This window comes from Mauremys mutica, chromosome 12 (genome assembly GCF_020497125.1).
Source record: "Mauremys mutica isolate MM-2020 ecotype Southern chromosome 12, ASM2049712v1, whole genome shotgun sequence".
Taxonomy (NCBI): Eukaryota; Metazoa; Chordata; order Testudines; family Geoemydidae; genus Mauremys; species Mauremys mutica.
In genome coordinates, this window is record NC_059083.1 from 3085765 (window position 1) to 3102935 (window position 17171).

General features: G+C 61.6%; 2 protein-coding genes across 4 annotated transcripts in view; both read right to left on the minus strand.

The window, feature by feature from the left end:
• LOC123345793 (endothelial zinc finger protein induced by tumor necrosis factor alpha-like) overlaps positions 1-17171 on the minus strand; it is a 1203704-nt gene that overhangs the window by 768861 nt on the left and 417672 nt on the right. The gene's annotated exons all lie outside the window — the stretch shown is intronic.
• Positions 1-17171, minus strand: part of LOC123346425 (DLA class II histocompatibility antigen, DR-1 beta chain-like) — a 42012-nt gene that overhangs the window by 20379 nt on the left and 4462 nt on the right. Inside the window, exons 4-6 of one of the 3 annotated variants that reach the window (XM_044983816.1) lie at positions 16803-16913; positions 16255-16278; positions 15444-15887 (exon numbers count right to left, since the gene is read on the minus strand). In XM_044983816.1, the coding sequence (XP_044839751.1) occupies positions 15874-15887; positions 16255-16278; positions 16803-16913 (149 nt within the window). In that variant the 3' untranslated portion in view covers positions 15444-15873. Of the gene's footprint in view, positions 1-15443; positions 15888-16254; positions 16279-16802; positions 16914-17171 lie in introns of those variants that run through there. The other 2 variants (XM_044983818.1, XM_044983817.1) reach the window with 2 other exon arrangements.

A 17171-nucleotide genomic window follows, 5' to 3' on the forward strand; every position in this document is an offset into this window, starting at 1 on the left:
TGTGAAGCTGTTGCTCCCGAAGGGAGGCGTGCGGCTTCGGGAAGAAGACCGGAAGGAAAATGTCCTGGTTGAGGTGGAAGGCCGACACCACCTTAGGGAGGAAGGCCGGGTGTGGTCGAAGCTGCACCTTGTCTCCGTGGAAGGTATACGGTGGACCAACTGTTAGGGCACGGAGCTCGGAAACTCGTCTTGCTGACGTTATAGCGACGAGGAAGGCCGTTTTCCACGAGAGATAGAGCAGGGAGCACGTGGCCAGGGGCTCGAAGGGTGCTCCCATAAGCTTGGCCAGAACTAGGTTCAAATCCCAGGATGGGGTAGGACGTCATATCAGCGGGTACAAGTGGTCCAGGCCCTTAAGGAAGCGGGAAACCATCTGGTTGGAAAAGATGGACCGACCTCTTATGGATGGACGAAAGGCGGACACGGCTGCCAGGTGTACCTTCAAGGAGGAGACCGCGAGTCCTTGTTCCTTAATGGACCAGAGGTAGTCCAGGATCATAGGAATAGGGACCAGGAAGGGATTAAGGCCTCTGTGATCACACCAGAGCGCGAAACGCTTCCATTTCGCGAGGTAAGTTGAGCGAGTGGAAGGCTTCCTGCTTTCCATCAGGACTTGCTGCATCGCCGCCGAACAGTCCCGCTCCGTGTGGGTCAACCACGCAGGTACCAAGCTGTAAGATGGAGGGACTGTAGGTCCGGGTGGCGGAGTCTGCCGAAGTCCTGGGTGATGAGGTCCAGCCATAACGGAAGGGGAATGGGATCCCGAACGGAGAGCTCGAGCAGCAGAGTGTACCAGTGCTGCCGTGGCCAGGCTGGAGCGACGAGTATGAGGCGGGCCCTGTCCCTCCGAAGCTTGAGTAGCACCCGGTGTATGAGCGGGAAAGGAGGGAAGGCGTAGAGGAGGTGATCCGTCCAGGAGCAGAGGAATGCGTCCGACAGGGAGCCTCGGGAGCGACCCTAGTACAAACAAAACCGGTGGCACTTCCTGTTCTCCTTGGAGGCAAACAGGTCTATCTGGGGAGACCCCCACCTTCGGAAAATTGTGAGCGCCACATCCGGACGAAGGGACCACTCGTGGGCGAGGAGCGACCTGCTGAGATGGTCGGCCAGTGTGTTCTGTACTCCTGGAAGAAAGGACGCTGCCAGGTGAATCGAGTGGGTTACACAGAAGTCCCACAGGAGCATCGCTTCCGTGCAAAGCAGGGAGGAGCGGGCTCCGCCCTGCTTGTTCACGCAGAACATCGCCGTCGTGTTGTCTGTGAACACCGCCACACAGCGCCCTTGCAGATGGGCGCGGAAGGTGTGACACGCCAAGCGGATCGCTCGCAGCTCCCGGACGTTGATATGGAGGGAGAGCTCTCGGGGCGACCAGAGACTTTGGGTGTGTAGGTCGCCAAGGTGAGCCCCCCATCCCAACGCCGAGGCATCCGTGGTCAGGGTGATGGATGGGCGAGGAGGGCGGAACGGGACTCCTGCACACACGACCTCTGGGTCCATCCACCAGCTGAGCGAATCGAGGATTGGCCTTGTGACCGTGACTACCATGTCCAGAGGGTCTCGGTGCGGACGGTACACCGACGCCAGCCAAGTTTGAAATGGGCGAAGGCGCAGCCTCGCGTACGTGGTCACGAACGTGCAGGACGCCATGTGGCCCAGGAGGTGGCCTCATCATAGCCGGCTTTCCCACTGACTGTACAGCCCGCACCGGCAGTGCCGGGGGCCGGAGGCTCGGTGCCTCTGTGAGCTCGATGAGCTCTCTTGCCGTCGAGAAAATCTCGGGCGTCGACAGGAGAGGCAGCTCGACCGCGGTTCGCACCGGGGAGCAGGGCGGTACCGGACTCAACGGCCCTTGCGGCGCTGGAGTCGACGGAACCGTGCACGGTCTGTGCACTACCACAGCTGGTGCCGGAGGAGCCGGCGGTGGCTGGGTGAGCGGTCCCGATGCAGGTGCCTTGATAGGCTTCTGCTGCGGCTTTCGTTTCCCCGATGGCGAGAGGGAACGGTGCCGAGGCCTCGGTGCTGGCTGCTTCTTTTCGTTTCCCCGGACCGGTCGGGAACTGCTGGTGCGCTCCATGCCGAAGACGACTGCGGAGCTGCTGGTGTCAGCACCGCAGGGGTAAGCGCCGACTCCATTAGGAGCTGCTTCAACCTAATGTCCCGCTCCTTTTTCGTTCTAGGCTTGAACGATCTGCAAATTGGGCACTTATCTGCGCGATGGGCCTCTCCTAAACAACGCAAGCAGGAGTCATGAGGGTCCCCAATCGGCATGTGCCGCTGGCAAGCCGCACAGGGCTTAAATCCTGGTGTCTTGGGCATAAGCCCGCACCGGTTGGGAGAAGAGGGGCTAAGCCCCCCTAATTCCCCTTAATCCACCTAATTACTAACTTTACTAACTATTTAAACTGACTATATACACTAACTACACAATGAGAACAGAGAGAAGCTAGGGATGTGGAGGACAAACGAGCGCTCCACTGTTCCAACGGCCATCACGGGCGGCAAGAAGGAACTGAGGAGCGGACGGGCCGGCTGGGGTATATAACAGGTGCCATAGTGGCGCCACTGCAGGGGGCGCCAGCCGGCCCGCCGGAGTTGCTGGGGTAAAAATGTTCCGAAGGGCCGTGCACGCGCAGCGCGCACACCTACAATGGAATGCATAGGAGCAATCACTCGAAGAGGAAGAGTAAAGTTCAGGAAGAGAGAGAGAAGCAACCAGCTTAACCATAACAGTTATGTATTGAGTAATAGTGACAACTACACAAGGAGCCTAAACCAACATAACCTACATTATTAAAGATTAATACCTAAGGTAGAAAGGAAAACAAAGAAAGAGAGAGAAGGGGATCTCACCGCTCCCTGAAGCTTGAACTGGTCGGGGTTCCCAGATGATAGTGGTAGCTCAGGGTCCTGAGTGCTGGAGACAGGCAGAGCCCCCAGCACGATCAGCCAGGAGAAGATGGAGTCCCAGTGGAACTGATGCCTAGTTTGGATCTAAGCATCAGAAGAACTGACTGGAGGGTGCGTGGGGATTTTTGTAGAGAAAATACAATGGTTCAAGGGAGACACCAGATTTGTTTAGAGGTAAACTGATGACTCGGGGGTTTTCTTTAGGCTAGACAAAAGGAGCTGATCACTCTTGGCCATGGGTGTGTTTTCTTCCAGGGAGCTCACAATGCAACTAGGCTTCTTCACTATTGGGATATCAATTAAAGATTCATCACTAGAATTGGTCTGATAATTGCTGAGCTGGGTGTGTGCAGACATAGGTTCATTAGCATCAGGAGAAGAGATTTCCATGATGCAGTGCTTCCCTGCTTTTTCTGGTCCCAGAATTCAGTGTGGTTCTCTGTTCTCCATTCTGGTTGCAAATGGAGATGTCTTAATCTTGTCACCCTTGTCAGTAGGGGTCTAGGTGTGTCTCCCAATGCCCTTCACTGCTCTCTGCAAGTTTTTTTTCCCTCTGATGGGTTTTGGTTTAAGCAGAGGCTTGGGGGAGGGGGAGTGTCTTTCATGAGTCAGGGTGGATACTGCGCCCTGGTTCCCAAGAATACAGAGGTGTCTGGTATCATCACCCATCTACTAGAATTCTTTGTGGAGGTCAACAAGCATGTGGACAAGGGGGATCCAGTGGATATAGTGGACTTAGACTTTCAGAAAGCCCTTGACAAGGTCCCTCACCAAAGGCTTTTAAGCAAAGTAAGCTGCCATGGGATGAGAGGATCAGTAACTGGTTGAAAGAGGAAACAAAGGGTAGGAATAGATGGTTCATTTTCTGAATGGAGAGAGGTAAATAGTGGTGTCCCCAGGGATCTGTACTGGGACCAGTCCTATTCCACATATTCATAAATGATCTGGGAAAAGGGGTAAACAGTGAGGTGGCAAAATTTGTAGATGATACAGAACTACTCAAGATAGTTAAGTCCCAGGCAGACTGGGAAGAGCTACAAAGGGGTCTCACAAAACTGGGTGACTGGGCAGCAAAATGGCAGGTGAAATTCAATGTTGATCAATGCAAAGTAATGCACATTAGAAAACATCCTCACTATACATATAATGATGGGGTCTAAATTAGCTGTTACCACTTAAGAAAGATCTTGGAGTCAATGTGGAGAGTTCTCTGGAAACATCCACTCAATGTGCAGCAGCAGCCAAAAACCGAACAATGTTGGGAATCATTAAGAAAGGGATAGATAATAAGACAGAAAATATCCTATTGCCTCTATATAAATCCATGGTACGTGCACACCTTGAATACTGTGTGCAGATGTGGTTGCCGCATCTCAAAAAAGAAGATATATTGGAATTGGAAAAGGTTCAGAAAAGGGCAACAGAAATGATATGGGGTATGGAACAGCTGCCGTATGAGGAGAGATTAATAAGACTGGGACTTTTCAGCTTGGGAAAGAGACGGCTAAGGGGGGATAGGATAGAGGTCTATAAAATCATGACTGGTGTGGAGAAAGTAAATCAGGAAGTGTTATTTACTCATCCTCATAACACAAGAACTAGGGGTCAACCAATGAAACCAATAGGCAGCAGATTTAAAACAAACAAAATGAAGTATTTCTTCACCCAACACACAGGCAACCTGTGGAACTCCTTGCCAGAGGATGTGGTGAAGGCCAACAAAGACCAAAAAAGACCCTGGATAGGTCATGGAGGATAGGTCCATCAATGGCTATTAGTCAGGCTGGGCAGGGATGGTGTCCCTGGCCTCTGTTTGCCAGAAGCTGGGAATGGGCGACGGGGGATGGATCACTTGGTGATTCCCTGTTCTGTTCATTCTCTCTGGGGCACCTGGCACTGGCCACTGCCGGCAGACAGGATACTGGGCTAGATGGACCTTTGGTCTGACCCAGTGTAGCCATTCTTATGTCATGTAACCTCTCTCTAGCCTGACATTTCAGGCTTCAGTGGGACCTGTTGTAGTCTCCCCTTTAACCAGTTCCTTATCCACCTTTCAATTCTCATATTAATCCCCAAATTCTCCAATTTAGCTAAGAATTTCCCATGTGGAACTGTATCCAGTGCCTGGCTGACATCCAGGTAGAGCCAATCTACTGCCTTTCCTTTGCCTAGATTAGAAGCTGGGTGATGCTCTCAAAGAAAGAGACCAGGTTGGTCTGGCACAAGCTACCTGTTGTAAAACCATGTTGTATTTTATCCCAATTACCATTCACCTCTACGTCCTTAACTACGGCCTCTTTCAAAACTTGTCCCAAGACCTGGCATATATTTGGGGACGAATGAGCGGACCTGTACTTTCCTGGATCACTTCCCCCCAACCCCTTCTTAAAAATCAGTACTGTATTAGCCAACAGCGCCAGAACTGGGGGGGGGGCACCAACCAGGGGGGCTCTGTCCCCCCACTTTTCCACCTGAGCTGTGCTTAACCCCTGCCCCGTTCGTCCTCCCCCTTCCTGCGCTGACCCAGCAACTCCCAGCCCGCCCCGCCCTGCTCAGCCAGCCAGGCGGCCCCTAGGCCAGCCCGTGAGGTAGGGACCCTGCCGGGCTGGGCTCGCTTGTGGGCTGGTTCAGTCCGCGCGTGGGAAGGGCTGGCGAGTGCCCCACCCCCACTGCTCTGTACATGGGTGGGTGTGGACGTGGGCAGCAGGACAGGGGCTGCGCTGCCCCGTCCACGACAAGTGGCCGCAGTCAGCGGCTCCAGCAGGAAGGTGGGGAGGAGGCTGCTGTGCGTAGGGAGGACTCTCAACACCCCCCCCACTCCTACACCCTGTAGGGACCCTTCCTCTGCTCCCTCCCCTGCTCCTCCCTCTCCCCATCCCTCCGTCTGGGCACCGTGTGAGCCGCACACCCCTCCCCCAGATGCCGTCCCCCCCCCCCCAGCCCTGCCAGGCATTGGCCAGTCCCAGCCCCTGCCCCTCCATGGACAGACTCCGGCACCAGCCTGCTGGGGAACGGCATCTCAACGCCGGAGACCTGACTGGGGATGGAGACCAGTGAGGGGGCCCAACACGAGCTTCCCTCGGACCCCACTGTCTGAGATGGCTCCCTGGGGGGCTGGCGGTCCCTAGGCGTGGGAGGAGCCAGTAGAGCCATTAGGTGCCTGGCAGCCGGGAAGGCTCTGGTGGAGAAGATGCCCTGCGGGGAGCCAGGCCTCTCCTAGTGCCTGGGTACCTGGCGGATCCCTCGATGGCCTGGGTACCGTAGGCGGTGTGACCTCCCCAGCTGTCACCTTTGATGGGAAGACAAGTGGCCGGACACGGGTCACATCTCACCCCCCCAGGCCGTCCTGGTCTCCTCTGGGCATCAGACAGCATCCTCTGTCGGCGCAGGTCCTGGGCCACTTTGCCGGTGCTGGGGAGGGCGAGCGGCACCGAGGGGGGCCCGGTGCCGGGGGTGGGGGGGGGCACTACACGCAGAGGCGGACGTGGTCGGTGCTGAGTCCCATCGGTTCGGAGGCCGGTCTCAGCACAGCTCCCAGCCATGGGGCTTTCAGTCAAATGTCCCTGTCCCTGCGCGTGCGGGGCCTGAAACTCCGGCAGATCCTGCACATGGCCTGTCCATGAGTCTCCCCCAGGCCATTCAGACAACTCATGTGGGGATCATTCCCGGGCCTGGCTTGAGGCCTGGACACTGGGGCCAGCCCCAGCCAGGGAACAAGGGCCCTTTTTAGGGACTAACTCCTGACAACTGTCAGCTCTTCACAACAGTCCAGCAATGACCTCTGGGAGGAAGCTGCTGGAGCAAGAGAGACTGTTCCAGCGACCGCCACGGGGGTAGGAAGGGCGGGTGGGGCCCCTTACACCGGTGCAGGAGCCCTAGAGCCAGCCCTATGGATGCAGGGCCTGCTGTACAGTTTTTGCCGCCCCATGCAGCACACCGAATTGCCACCCGCGGAGGGTGGGGGCGGGAGGGGACAGTCCGTGTGCCCTTAGGGCGGCAGGCGCGTTTCCGCAGCTGCGGCAATTCGGCAGCAGCTTCTATGTTTAGCTGAAGCCGCCCCGGACAGCTAAACATAGAAGCTGCCGCTGAATTGCCCCCACCGCAGAAACGCGCCTGTCGCCCTAAGGGCAAAAGGACTGCCCCCCCCCGCCCTCTGCGGCGGCAATTCTGTGCGCTGCTTGGGGGCAAAACAAGGGGGACTGCCGCCTCTTGCAGAATGCCGCCCCAAGCACCGGCTTGGAATGCTGGTGCCTGGAGCCGGCCCTGTGTGGATGCCACTGGGGGAAAATCCCCAGCACCGGGGCACGCAGTGCACACGCCTGACCGGGAATGGACATGAACAAGCACTTGAAGAATCAACCCATCCTGATCCTCAACCCCTTGGGCCAGCCAGTGCCAGAGCTGGGGCCCTCCAGAGGGGAAAGGCCCCATGTCCTAGTCGTGCCCCCCGCCCGAACCAGCCAGTTCCCCCTGCCAGGGGCTGTACAGACCCCGGCTGAGAGCAGGGCTGTGTTGTGCCAGGTGCTGCCCAGACCCACAGGCTCTGCCCTCAGGGCAAAGGTGGGATCAGGCCCCCCACGGTAGAGCTGGGAACAGAGCCCTGGGCAGAGCGAGGGATTCGCCCAAGATGACACATGAAATCAGTGGCAAAGGTGGGAGCGGAACCCAGGAGTCCTGGCTCCAGCCACCCCCACCCCGTGCTCTAGCCCATGCTGCCCCCTAGTGGGTGTCTCCCTCCTTACACACGCCCCTGTGGGCCGGCTGGCAGAGGCAGCGCCACGGGAAGGGCTGTAAGAAACCCTCGGGCCACAGTTTTGTTGCGATAACAACTCTTCGCAAACACCCCACAGCCGTTCTTAGCTGCAGCAACTTTCCTCACCTCGGGTGCTGCTGCCAGCGGCAGGGCCCAGCCTGTGCCCAGCGGCTCCTTACGCCCCGGCTCCCTGCCATGGAGATCACCGTTGGCAGGGGGCAGCTGGGCCGGCTCTGAGCGTGTGGCACAGGGATCCGGCACCGTCACAACGCCGGGCACCACGTCACACTGGGCTGAGGTGCACAGAGCTTCCATGGGCTGGGGGGGCTGAAAGGACCCCTGGCAGCCCAGCAGTGCTGGGGGGAGCCTGGGCCATGCCGGGGCAGGGGGGTCTGGGCCGTGCACGTCCACCTGCTGAGGCTGTGATGGCAGCTCGCTCCTGGGGAGCAGGGGCAGCAGGCAGGGCTGGATGGGGGCCAGTGAGGGGGGGCAGGGCCAGATGTGGGGCAGCAAGTGGGGAGTAGGGCAGGGGGCAGGGCCAGATGGGGGCCAGTGAGGGGGAGCAGGGCTGGATTCGGGGCAGAGGAGCTGGTTTTGTGAGTGCTCACAATAGCAACTGTACCAAACTGTTGAACAGAACCAGTCCCAACTTTCTCCACACCTGAGCCTCGGGAGACCCAGAGACCCCAGGGCAAGAGCCACCAGCCCCACATGTGTCTGTCTCTGTCATGGCAGCCAGCTGGGGACCCCCCACCCCAGAGCCAGCCCAACCCCAGCCCCATGGGAAAGGGGAAGGCGCCCTCTGCAGGGCAAAGCAGGAACAGCAGCCACAGTGAAAGCACCAGGGGCAGGTTGGGGAGAAGGGGGGGGATCGGGCCCCTCTGCAGGGCCAGTCACAGACCTCGGCAGGCAAAGGGCCCCATGACCAGCCAGGCCTGGTCTGCACCAAACACTTGGGTGCAGGGAGCTGCAGCGCTACGGGGTGTGACAAACTCACGCTGAGCGATGCAGCTCAGCCAGCCTGAGCCCCTGTGTGGGCAGCGCCGGGATTTCAAGGGTAAAGTCCCTGTGACCAGCTAGGCTGAGTCTGCACCAACCCCCCGTCCCCCAAACCCGGTTACCAACCAACGTTCTTCGAGCCGCGCTGCTCACGTCCCTTCCAGTCTAGGTGTGCGCCCCCGTGCGCGGTGGGCAGAGGTTTCTGCCTTAGCAGTATCCCCATCCCCAGGGCCGGCTGTGGTGCCCTCCGGAGCCCCGTGCTCAGGCGCTGGTATATCAGGCGCTGCCGGCCCTGCACCCGCTCGGTTCCTTCTCGCCGGCCGCTCCGACAGAGGGGCAGGCAGGCGGGTAAAGGAAGGGACGTGAGCGACATCTCGAAGAACGACACGAGATGGAGGGATCCGGTTTTTCTTTGAGCGCTTGCTCATGTCGATTCCACTCTAGGGGACGCACAAGCAGACTCCACAGAGGTGGGCTCGGAGTTCACAGTCTTACTGATTGGAGCATTGCTCTGCCGAAACCAGTGTCACCTCGAGCTCGCTGGGTCAGCGCGTAGTGCAAAGCAACCGTGAGGATGAGTGACCGGGTAGCAGCCCGATGGATTTCTTGGATAGGCCCCTGCGCTCTAGCTGAGTGAGCTGGCACGATCGCCAACTGGGGGATCTTCCCCAGCTCATAACCGTAGGGGATGGAGGCCGTGATCCAGGGCGAGACTCTCTGAGTACACATTGGGCAACCCTTCATCCTGTCCGCAGCAGCGACAAACCACGGCATTTACTCCCAGAACGGCCTCGTTCTATCCATGTAGGAGACCAGCCCCTGTCTGACGTCCAGGGATGCTGCCTGCGTTCCTCCTCCATCGCATGAGGCTTCGGACAGAGGACTGGTAAGTAAATGTCTTGACCAGTACGGAACGGGGAGACGACCTTGGGCAGAAAGGCAGGTGCAGATGCAGCTGGACCTTGCCAATATAGAAGGCCGTATAAGGTGGCTCTGACGTGAGTGCCCTGATGTCGGACACCCTGCGGGCCGAGGTTATAGCGACCAAGAAGGAGACCTTCCAGGAGGGAGCAGGAAGCCCAGGGTTCAAAGGGGGGACCCATGAGCTTCGACAGCACCAGATTCAGGCCCCACGGGGGGACCAGCTCCCAGACGTGCAGGCAAAGGTGCTCCAGACCTTTCAGGAACCGCGCCGTCATGGGACGGGCAAAGACCGACCTGACGTGAAACGGAGGGTGGAACGCCAAAATGGCCGCCAGGTGGACCTTGACCAAAGAGAGCGACCGGCCCTGGAGTTTAAGGTTCAGCAAATAGCCCAGGACGTCCTGCGGTGGGGCCTCTTTAGCCCAAATGTGTCAGTCCGAGGCCCGGCACGTGAATCACTTCCCCTTCGCCACGTAGGCAGCGCTGGTGGAGGGTTTCCTGCTCCCCGGCAGGACCCGTTGGACACCAGCGGAGAGACGCCCGTTTGTCCAGACTCAGCCACTCAGCAGTCAGGCTGTCAGGCAGCGCCGCCAGGTTCGGTGCAGCACGTTCCCGGGGCTCTGGGACAGCCGGTCGGTCCGGCCGAAGAGGAGCTGCAGGGGGCTGGCCGCTGACAGACCAGTGCTGGCAAGGCCACGCCGGGGCTATGGGGTGACAGTCGCTTTGTCCTGATTCACCTGTAGCAGGACCCTGGGACGCAGCGGCACTGGCAGGAAGGCGAACGTCAGCGTCCCTGAGCACGGGATCAGGAAGGCGTCTGACAGGGAGCCCGTGTCCCTGCCCTGCAGAGACCAGAACCCGGGACACTTCCTGTTCTGCTGGGACGCGGACAGGTCCAGCCGGGGAGTCCCCCACCCGCGGGAGACGAGGCTGACACCTCCGGGTGGAGCGACCACTCGGGGGGAGACGAGACGGCCCTGCTGAGGGGATCTGCCAGGACGTTCCTGGTGCCAGGTAGGGGGGCGGGTACCAGGTGAATGGCTGAGCACCGACCGACACCGGGCCGAAGCCCTGGCCCCGCCCTGCCTGTTGATGTAACACACCGCGGCTGTAGTGTCCGTCAGGACCGGCACCCCCTGGCCCTTCAGCTGGGGCGAAAACACCGGGCAGGGCAGGGGAACCGCTCCGAGCTCCCAGACGTTGATATGAAGGGCCAGGTCGTGTTACAACCACTGGCCCTGGGTGTTGAGCTCGCCCAGCTGGGCTCCCCAGCCCAGAACCGACGCGTCTGCGACCAGGATGAGCAACGGGGTCGTGAGGGGAGCTCCCTGCAGCACTGACTTGGGATCCAGCCACCAGTCCAGGGCTGAAAGGACGTGGCTCGGCCCCGTGACCACTCAGGCCAGGTCCTGCCTGCTGGAGATACAGACCGCGGCCAGCCACGCTTGCAGGACCACAGGTGAAGTCGAGCACGGCTGACCACGTCCGTGCAGGCAATTGCAAGCGGGTGTGGGCCATGGTGAGGATAAAGGGACAGGAGCTAATTCCCAGGAGGACAGGGCAGGGGTCACTCCCCCTTTCCCACCCAGGGGACAGTGTGGCACAGAGGGGTCCCTCTGTTCCAGTGCTGCACCACCCCACAGAGCCGAGTCGCCAACACACCATCCTGCTCCACATGCTCTGCTGAGGAGAGCTGGGAGCCCCTTACTCAGCAATGGACAATGGACGAGGGGGTCACTGGTTCGGTTTGTCGCACCAGGTGAGTGACTGCGCAGGCAGAGCGGTGGACGCTGCCGGGTAGAAAGCCCCGGTCCCAGACACATGGCGTGCGGGCGACCCACGGCTGGGGACCCACAGGGACAGCACGTGACTGTCCAGGTTTAGCAGAAAGGCGCTGCCCAGACCCAGGGGCTTTGCCCGCAGGAGCCTGACGACAGGACAAAGGTGGGATCCCCCCCCCCACGGTACAGCTGGGAACGGAGCCCGGGGGGGGGATTTACCCCCATGCCCACAGCCCTGGCTCCCAGCCACCCCATGCACTAGCCCAGGGGTCTCAAACATGCGGCCCGCGGGCCGCATGCGGCCCGCGGAGCTCTTCCCTGCGGCCCGCGGAGCTCCCCAGGGGAGCTCCGCAGGGCCCCCCAAGAGAAAAGCGGAGGCTCCCGCCTCCGCCCCTCTCCTGGAGCCTCGGCGCATAGAGCGCCGAGGCTCCGTCCGAGCGCCTGAGCCCCGCCCGCTCCGAGCCGCGTGGTGAGGGGGCGGGGCTGGGAGCTCTGGGCTGAGCACTGCGCTCGGCGTGGAGCTCCCAGCCCCGCCCCCTCACCACGCGGCGCTGCGCGGGACGAAGCTCAGGCGCTCGGACGGAGACGCGCTCGGGTAAGGAGGGGGGGGGAGCGGGACCCACCGGGCCCGGGCCGTGGGGTGGGGAGCGGGGCCCGCCGGGGCCGGGCCCGGGCCGTGGGGTGGGGAGCGGGACCCGTCGGGCCCGGGCCCGGGCCGTGGGGAGCGGGGCCCGCCGGGCCGGGCCGTGGGGGGGGGGAGCGGGACCCGCCGGGCCCGGGCCGGGCAGTGGGGTGGGGAGCGGGACCCGCCGGGCCGGGGGGTGGGGGAGGGACGCGGGACCCGCCGGGCCAGGGCCGGGCACGGGCGTGGGGAGCGTAACCCGCCCGCCCCGGGGAGGGGGGGGGGGGGGGGTGGGGAGCCAGGCCCGGGCCGTGGGGTGGGGAGCGGGACCCGCCGGGCCCGGGCCCGGGCCGTGGGGAGCAGGGCCCGCCGGGCCGGGCCGGGCCGTGGGGGTGGGGAGCAGGGCCCGCCGGGCCGGGCCGGGCCGTGGGGGTGGGGAGCGGGGCCCGCCGGGCCGGGGGGGTGGGGGAGGGAAGCGGGACCCGCCGGACCCGGGCCGGGCAGTGGGGTGGGGAGCGGGACCCGCTGGGCCCGGGCCGTGGGGAGCGGGGCCCGCCGGGCCGTGGGGGTGGGGGTGGGGAGCGGGGCCCGCCGGGCCGGGCCGGGCTGTGGGGGGGGGGTGGGGAGCCGCGCGCTTAGGGGAGGAGGTGGAGAAGAGACAGGGCAGGGGCGGGGCCTCATGGAAGGGGTGAATTGGGGGTGTGGCCAGGGGCAGCAAGGGGGCGTGTCAGTGATGCGGCCCTCGGGCCAATGCACTAGTCCTCATGCGGCCCTCGGGGTCATTTGAGTTTGAGACCCCTGCACTAGCCCATGCTGCCCCCTAGTGGGTGTCTCCCTCCTTACACACGCCCCTGCTGGCCGGCTGGCAGAGGCAGCGCCATGGGAAGGGCTGTCAGAAACTCCCAGGCCACAGTTTTGTTGCGATCACCACAGCTCTTCGCAGACACCCTGCGACTGGGGACACTGACATTAGGATGTTAATGGGGTTTAATGAGCCTCAACTTCTTCAAATCTAGGACTCAAGGCCCAGCGCACTGACTATTCCCGCAGGGCAGCACTTGCAAACATCAGGAAACTGCCCCAAGACACCTTGGCAGGGGGATATCCGGGACACAGGGGAACTGGGACCCCCGGGATGGATTAAACTCAGGGCAGTGAATGTACTAAAAACAACCTGAAGTTCAATTACAGTATCAGTGTCTGACTAATTTCTATATTATACCTGCCCAGCTGCGTGACTGTGTATTGCAAAACATCTGGGTAAAAGTATATTTTAAATAATTGCCAGGGATCCTGATATGCAAAACCCAACACCCATTAAATGGACCATGTGTGGTAAACTTGGATCATAGGGAACAAGTTATTATATCACCAACAGCATCTCAAAAGCAAACTGAGCTGGACGTTATGGGGTTAAATGTGTCCAAGATCGTACCTCAGTGAGCCCCGTATGTACCAACTCTCCATCGGGGGGGGGGGGGGGGAGGGGCAGCCTGGTTAAAATGATGGTACATTGAAAAGTCCATAAGGAAGAGAACCCCAGCGCTGGGGAGCCCCGACTGCGACACACCGGTTGTGGGTTTCACAGCTGCCTCTGACAGGCTGCGCTGCTGTGACACCATGGACGGGGCAGAGACACCCCCACCCCTGGGGCAGATCTGAGCAAGACACTGCTTCCCGGAGCGAACTGGGACAATGGACAATGAACGTCTGGCCTGGGGCTGGGCCCTGCGCAAACCACAGCCCTGTGTGTCCTGGAGCCGTCGCCCTGCGTGTACTGACCCCTCGCCGGCCCGCAGCCAGTGACAGGGGCTCAGGCCAGGGGATGAATGGAGCCTGGTGCCCCAGCGAATGGTGCGGGATGATCCATGCGACAGGGAACGCAGCTCTCCCAGCTGGTGCCCGGCCAGGCCGTGAGCCACGGATTCCCCCAGGATGCCAGGCCTGACCTGGGTCCATGACACCTCCATGGGGGAGGGGTGACAGGTCTGCAGGCCAGGGACTGATCTGCTCCATGGCAAGAGGTTATCACAGCTCCTCCGCCCAGGCACTGACAGCAGCAGGGGGTGATCACCGCAGTGCCTGAGACTGGGACTGGCTCAGAGACGTCCCCCTGCCCGGGTGGGTCCCAGGCTGGCAGGGCTGGGCCAGAGGAGGGGTGAGGGCTGCAGAACAAACTGGGACTAGAGAGACGGGCCCAATCCTGGCTGGAGGGCTGGGAAGTACTCGGGCCCATCCCACGCCCCACGGAGGAGCTGGGCGATTCCTGCTGGCCAGGGCAGGTTACATCAGGTGGTTTCTCTCGCTGCTGATGCTTTTCCCCTGCGAGTCGCTGTCTCTGCTGAGCGTGACCCGGGGGGAACCGGTGTCCCAGGTAAGCAGGTTGGGGGGGGGGGGCTGGCTTTGGAACAGGCTCTGGGAGGACCCGTCAGTGAGCCAGACCCTCGGGGGTCTCACTCTTCCTCCAGGGTGAGCCCCGCGGCTTCCCTGCCTTCTTAGGCTGGACGCCTGGGCCTGCAGCCCCCACCACCCTGGGCGCTCCAGTCATCCTCCCACCCCCAGCGGGGCAGTGAGAGGGAACGTGGGGCTGGGCTGGGGCAGGGAAAGGGGGAATGTGGGGGGGGGCGGTCTCGGACGCTGGCAGACCAGGTACCAGCTCATGCCAAGGCCCCAGGTTATCACTGACAGATCCTTGGCTGGAAACCGGCCGGGCTCAGCTGCGTGTTCACATTGTTAAAATGGGGATCAGACTGAGCGAAGGTGATCAGGGCTTTGTGAAATGCTGGTGAATTGCTGCCTGCGTTAATCTCACCGATAACAGCTGTACCCCACGCGATAAGGCGATAGTGAAACGAAACAGTAAAGCCAGGCAGGAGAGGCGCATTGCCAAGGGTGAAATGCCAGTGTGTGTGTGTGGGGGGGGTGATGGGGGGTGTTATCTCCTGCCCACCGACAGAAGGCCCTAAGCCCCAGATGGGTCATTGGGGGACGTCAGAGGACACAGGACTTTACTGATGGTTCCCTCCCCGTGAAGAGGAGACACAGAGGAGCTCATCCCACCAGCTTAAACTCGGGGAGGAAGGGAACAACATTCCCCGTCAAGGAGCAACTGCGGCTTGGGCTCTGAAGGGGCAGGAATTACTAGGCATAAGCACCAGATCCCCTGGCTGTGCCTTGGTCAGCCCCACGGCACACACAGCGCTTGCTTCTTATCGGAGTTTCTATTTCCTTTTGAAACCCGGGACTGTAACTCCCCGGTGTGGGTGGGACCTGCTGTAACTTTGTAAAGCACTCCCCGTGCTTTGTCGTAGTTAACGAATCATTACTGAGGTTGTTACAGGACTGGCTACAAGCGTTGCCTGTGGAGTGAGAGCGAAGGTGTAACTGCCCTGGGGTAAGCGACTGCTCCTGTGGGACAGGGAGTGACCGAACATCACTGTGATTTGTGGTGGAAGCGACGATCAATGGATCACAAGGGCAGGCTGGCCGGGGTGGCCAGACAGAGCAGAGAACCCCAGAGGACCGTGACTCCAGGACTTGGTTGTTACCGGGCCTGCGGCGTTCACACTTGATACCTTGATAAGAACTCGGCCAATTTCAGGTTTGTGCCCCGGCTCCTAACAGTCTAGTTAGACTGTTACTAGATGAGGTTGGCACTCGGGAGCCTCTCCAGACAGCAGGACAGGGTCGCTCCAGGGCCCTGCGGGGACTGAGGGGCAGGGACGGGTCCCCAGGTGGGGGCAGCGCGGGCTGGAGCCGGGCAGAGCGCGGGGAGCAGGCGGGGACAGGAAGGGACCAGCCCCAGGTTCTGCATTCTCCGGGCTGGGCGAGGGGCTGGGACAGACGGACGGAAACTCCTGCTGGCCGGGGGATCCGACGCCCAGGATCTAACTCAGGAGCCCTGCAGGGAGAGGGGAGAGAAATCAGCCCCTGGCCGTGGGGCTGGCGGGACGGACGGGGGATTTTCTCTGCCAGGCCCCAGGGCGCCCCAGGGACTCTGCCCGGCAGCCGCAGGGCTGGGCGATGCTCGGCAGGACCCAGGACCCTCTGCCCCCGGGAGCAGCTTGGGGATCGGCCTGAACGGGGACCGAGGGAGCCGCAGCCTCCTCCTCCGCGGTGCCAGTGCCCCATTGCCCAGCTGCCCAGGGGCTGAGCCGGGCGGGTGTCATGGGCCGAGGGGCAGAAGCAGCCGCCCCACGGGCGCCCCAGGCAGCCTGTGCTCAGTGTGGGGGGAGGCGGGTGTAACGGGGGAGGCGGATTGAAATTACCTGCAGGCTGGGGAACGGGGCGCCCTGAAAAACAGAGAAACATGGTCAGAGCCCTGGGCAGGGGGAGCCGGTTCCTGGGGGTCAGAGCTCCAGCCCCTGCCCCACGGCATGGAACGCCCCCCACTAGGAACCCAGCCCCCCTCTGGACCCCAGACCTGGGGTTCCCCCCTCCCCCGTTATTACTGTAAATCCCTGACCCAGGATCCCTGCCCGGGGGAGGGGACGGGAAACGCTCTGAGCACCGGGGCAGGGGTAGCTCCCTGCACTGCGAGGGGTCGGTCCCACCCCGGGGTCTCGGTCGGGGGAGGGGAGAGTGGGAGCTCCCAGCCTGGCCCTGGGGCCCCGCACTGAGATCTCCCCACGGCCCCTGCTCTGTCCCTGTCCCGTGCCCAGGGGACTAGAAGCTGGGAGGCCACTGCCAGGCTCTGAGCAGCCCCTGCTGGGGGGGGGGGGAGCCTGCAGCCAGGGCCAGATTCCCCTGAGCCCCCCCCAGCCCCGCCTCCCCCCAGAGACCCCCTGGTGCCCCGCCCCCGCCCGGAGCCGTTCACCTTTCTTATTCTTCAGGTAGATGAGGAGTCCGGGCGCCAGGAAGATCAGCCCCAGCACGAAGCCCCCGACCCCCGTCAGCATCTTGCTCCTGGCGGAGTCAGACTGCGCCTCTGAAACAGGGACACGGAACGGGCCGGGTCAGAGCCAGGGGCCTCCGGGCCGGGCTCCCGTCTGCACCCTAGTGACCAGCACCGGCCGGGTCAGAGCCAGGGGCCTCCGGGCCGGGCTCCCGTCCGCACCAGTGACCGGCGCTGGCCGGGGCAGAGCCAGGGGCCTCCATAGTGCCAACTGTAATAAACTTCAGAGCTAGGGTGACCATTCAAGAAATACATGTTTGCTGATGATGTTTTAAAGAAAGTCACACTAGT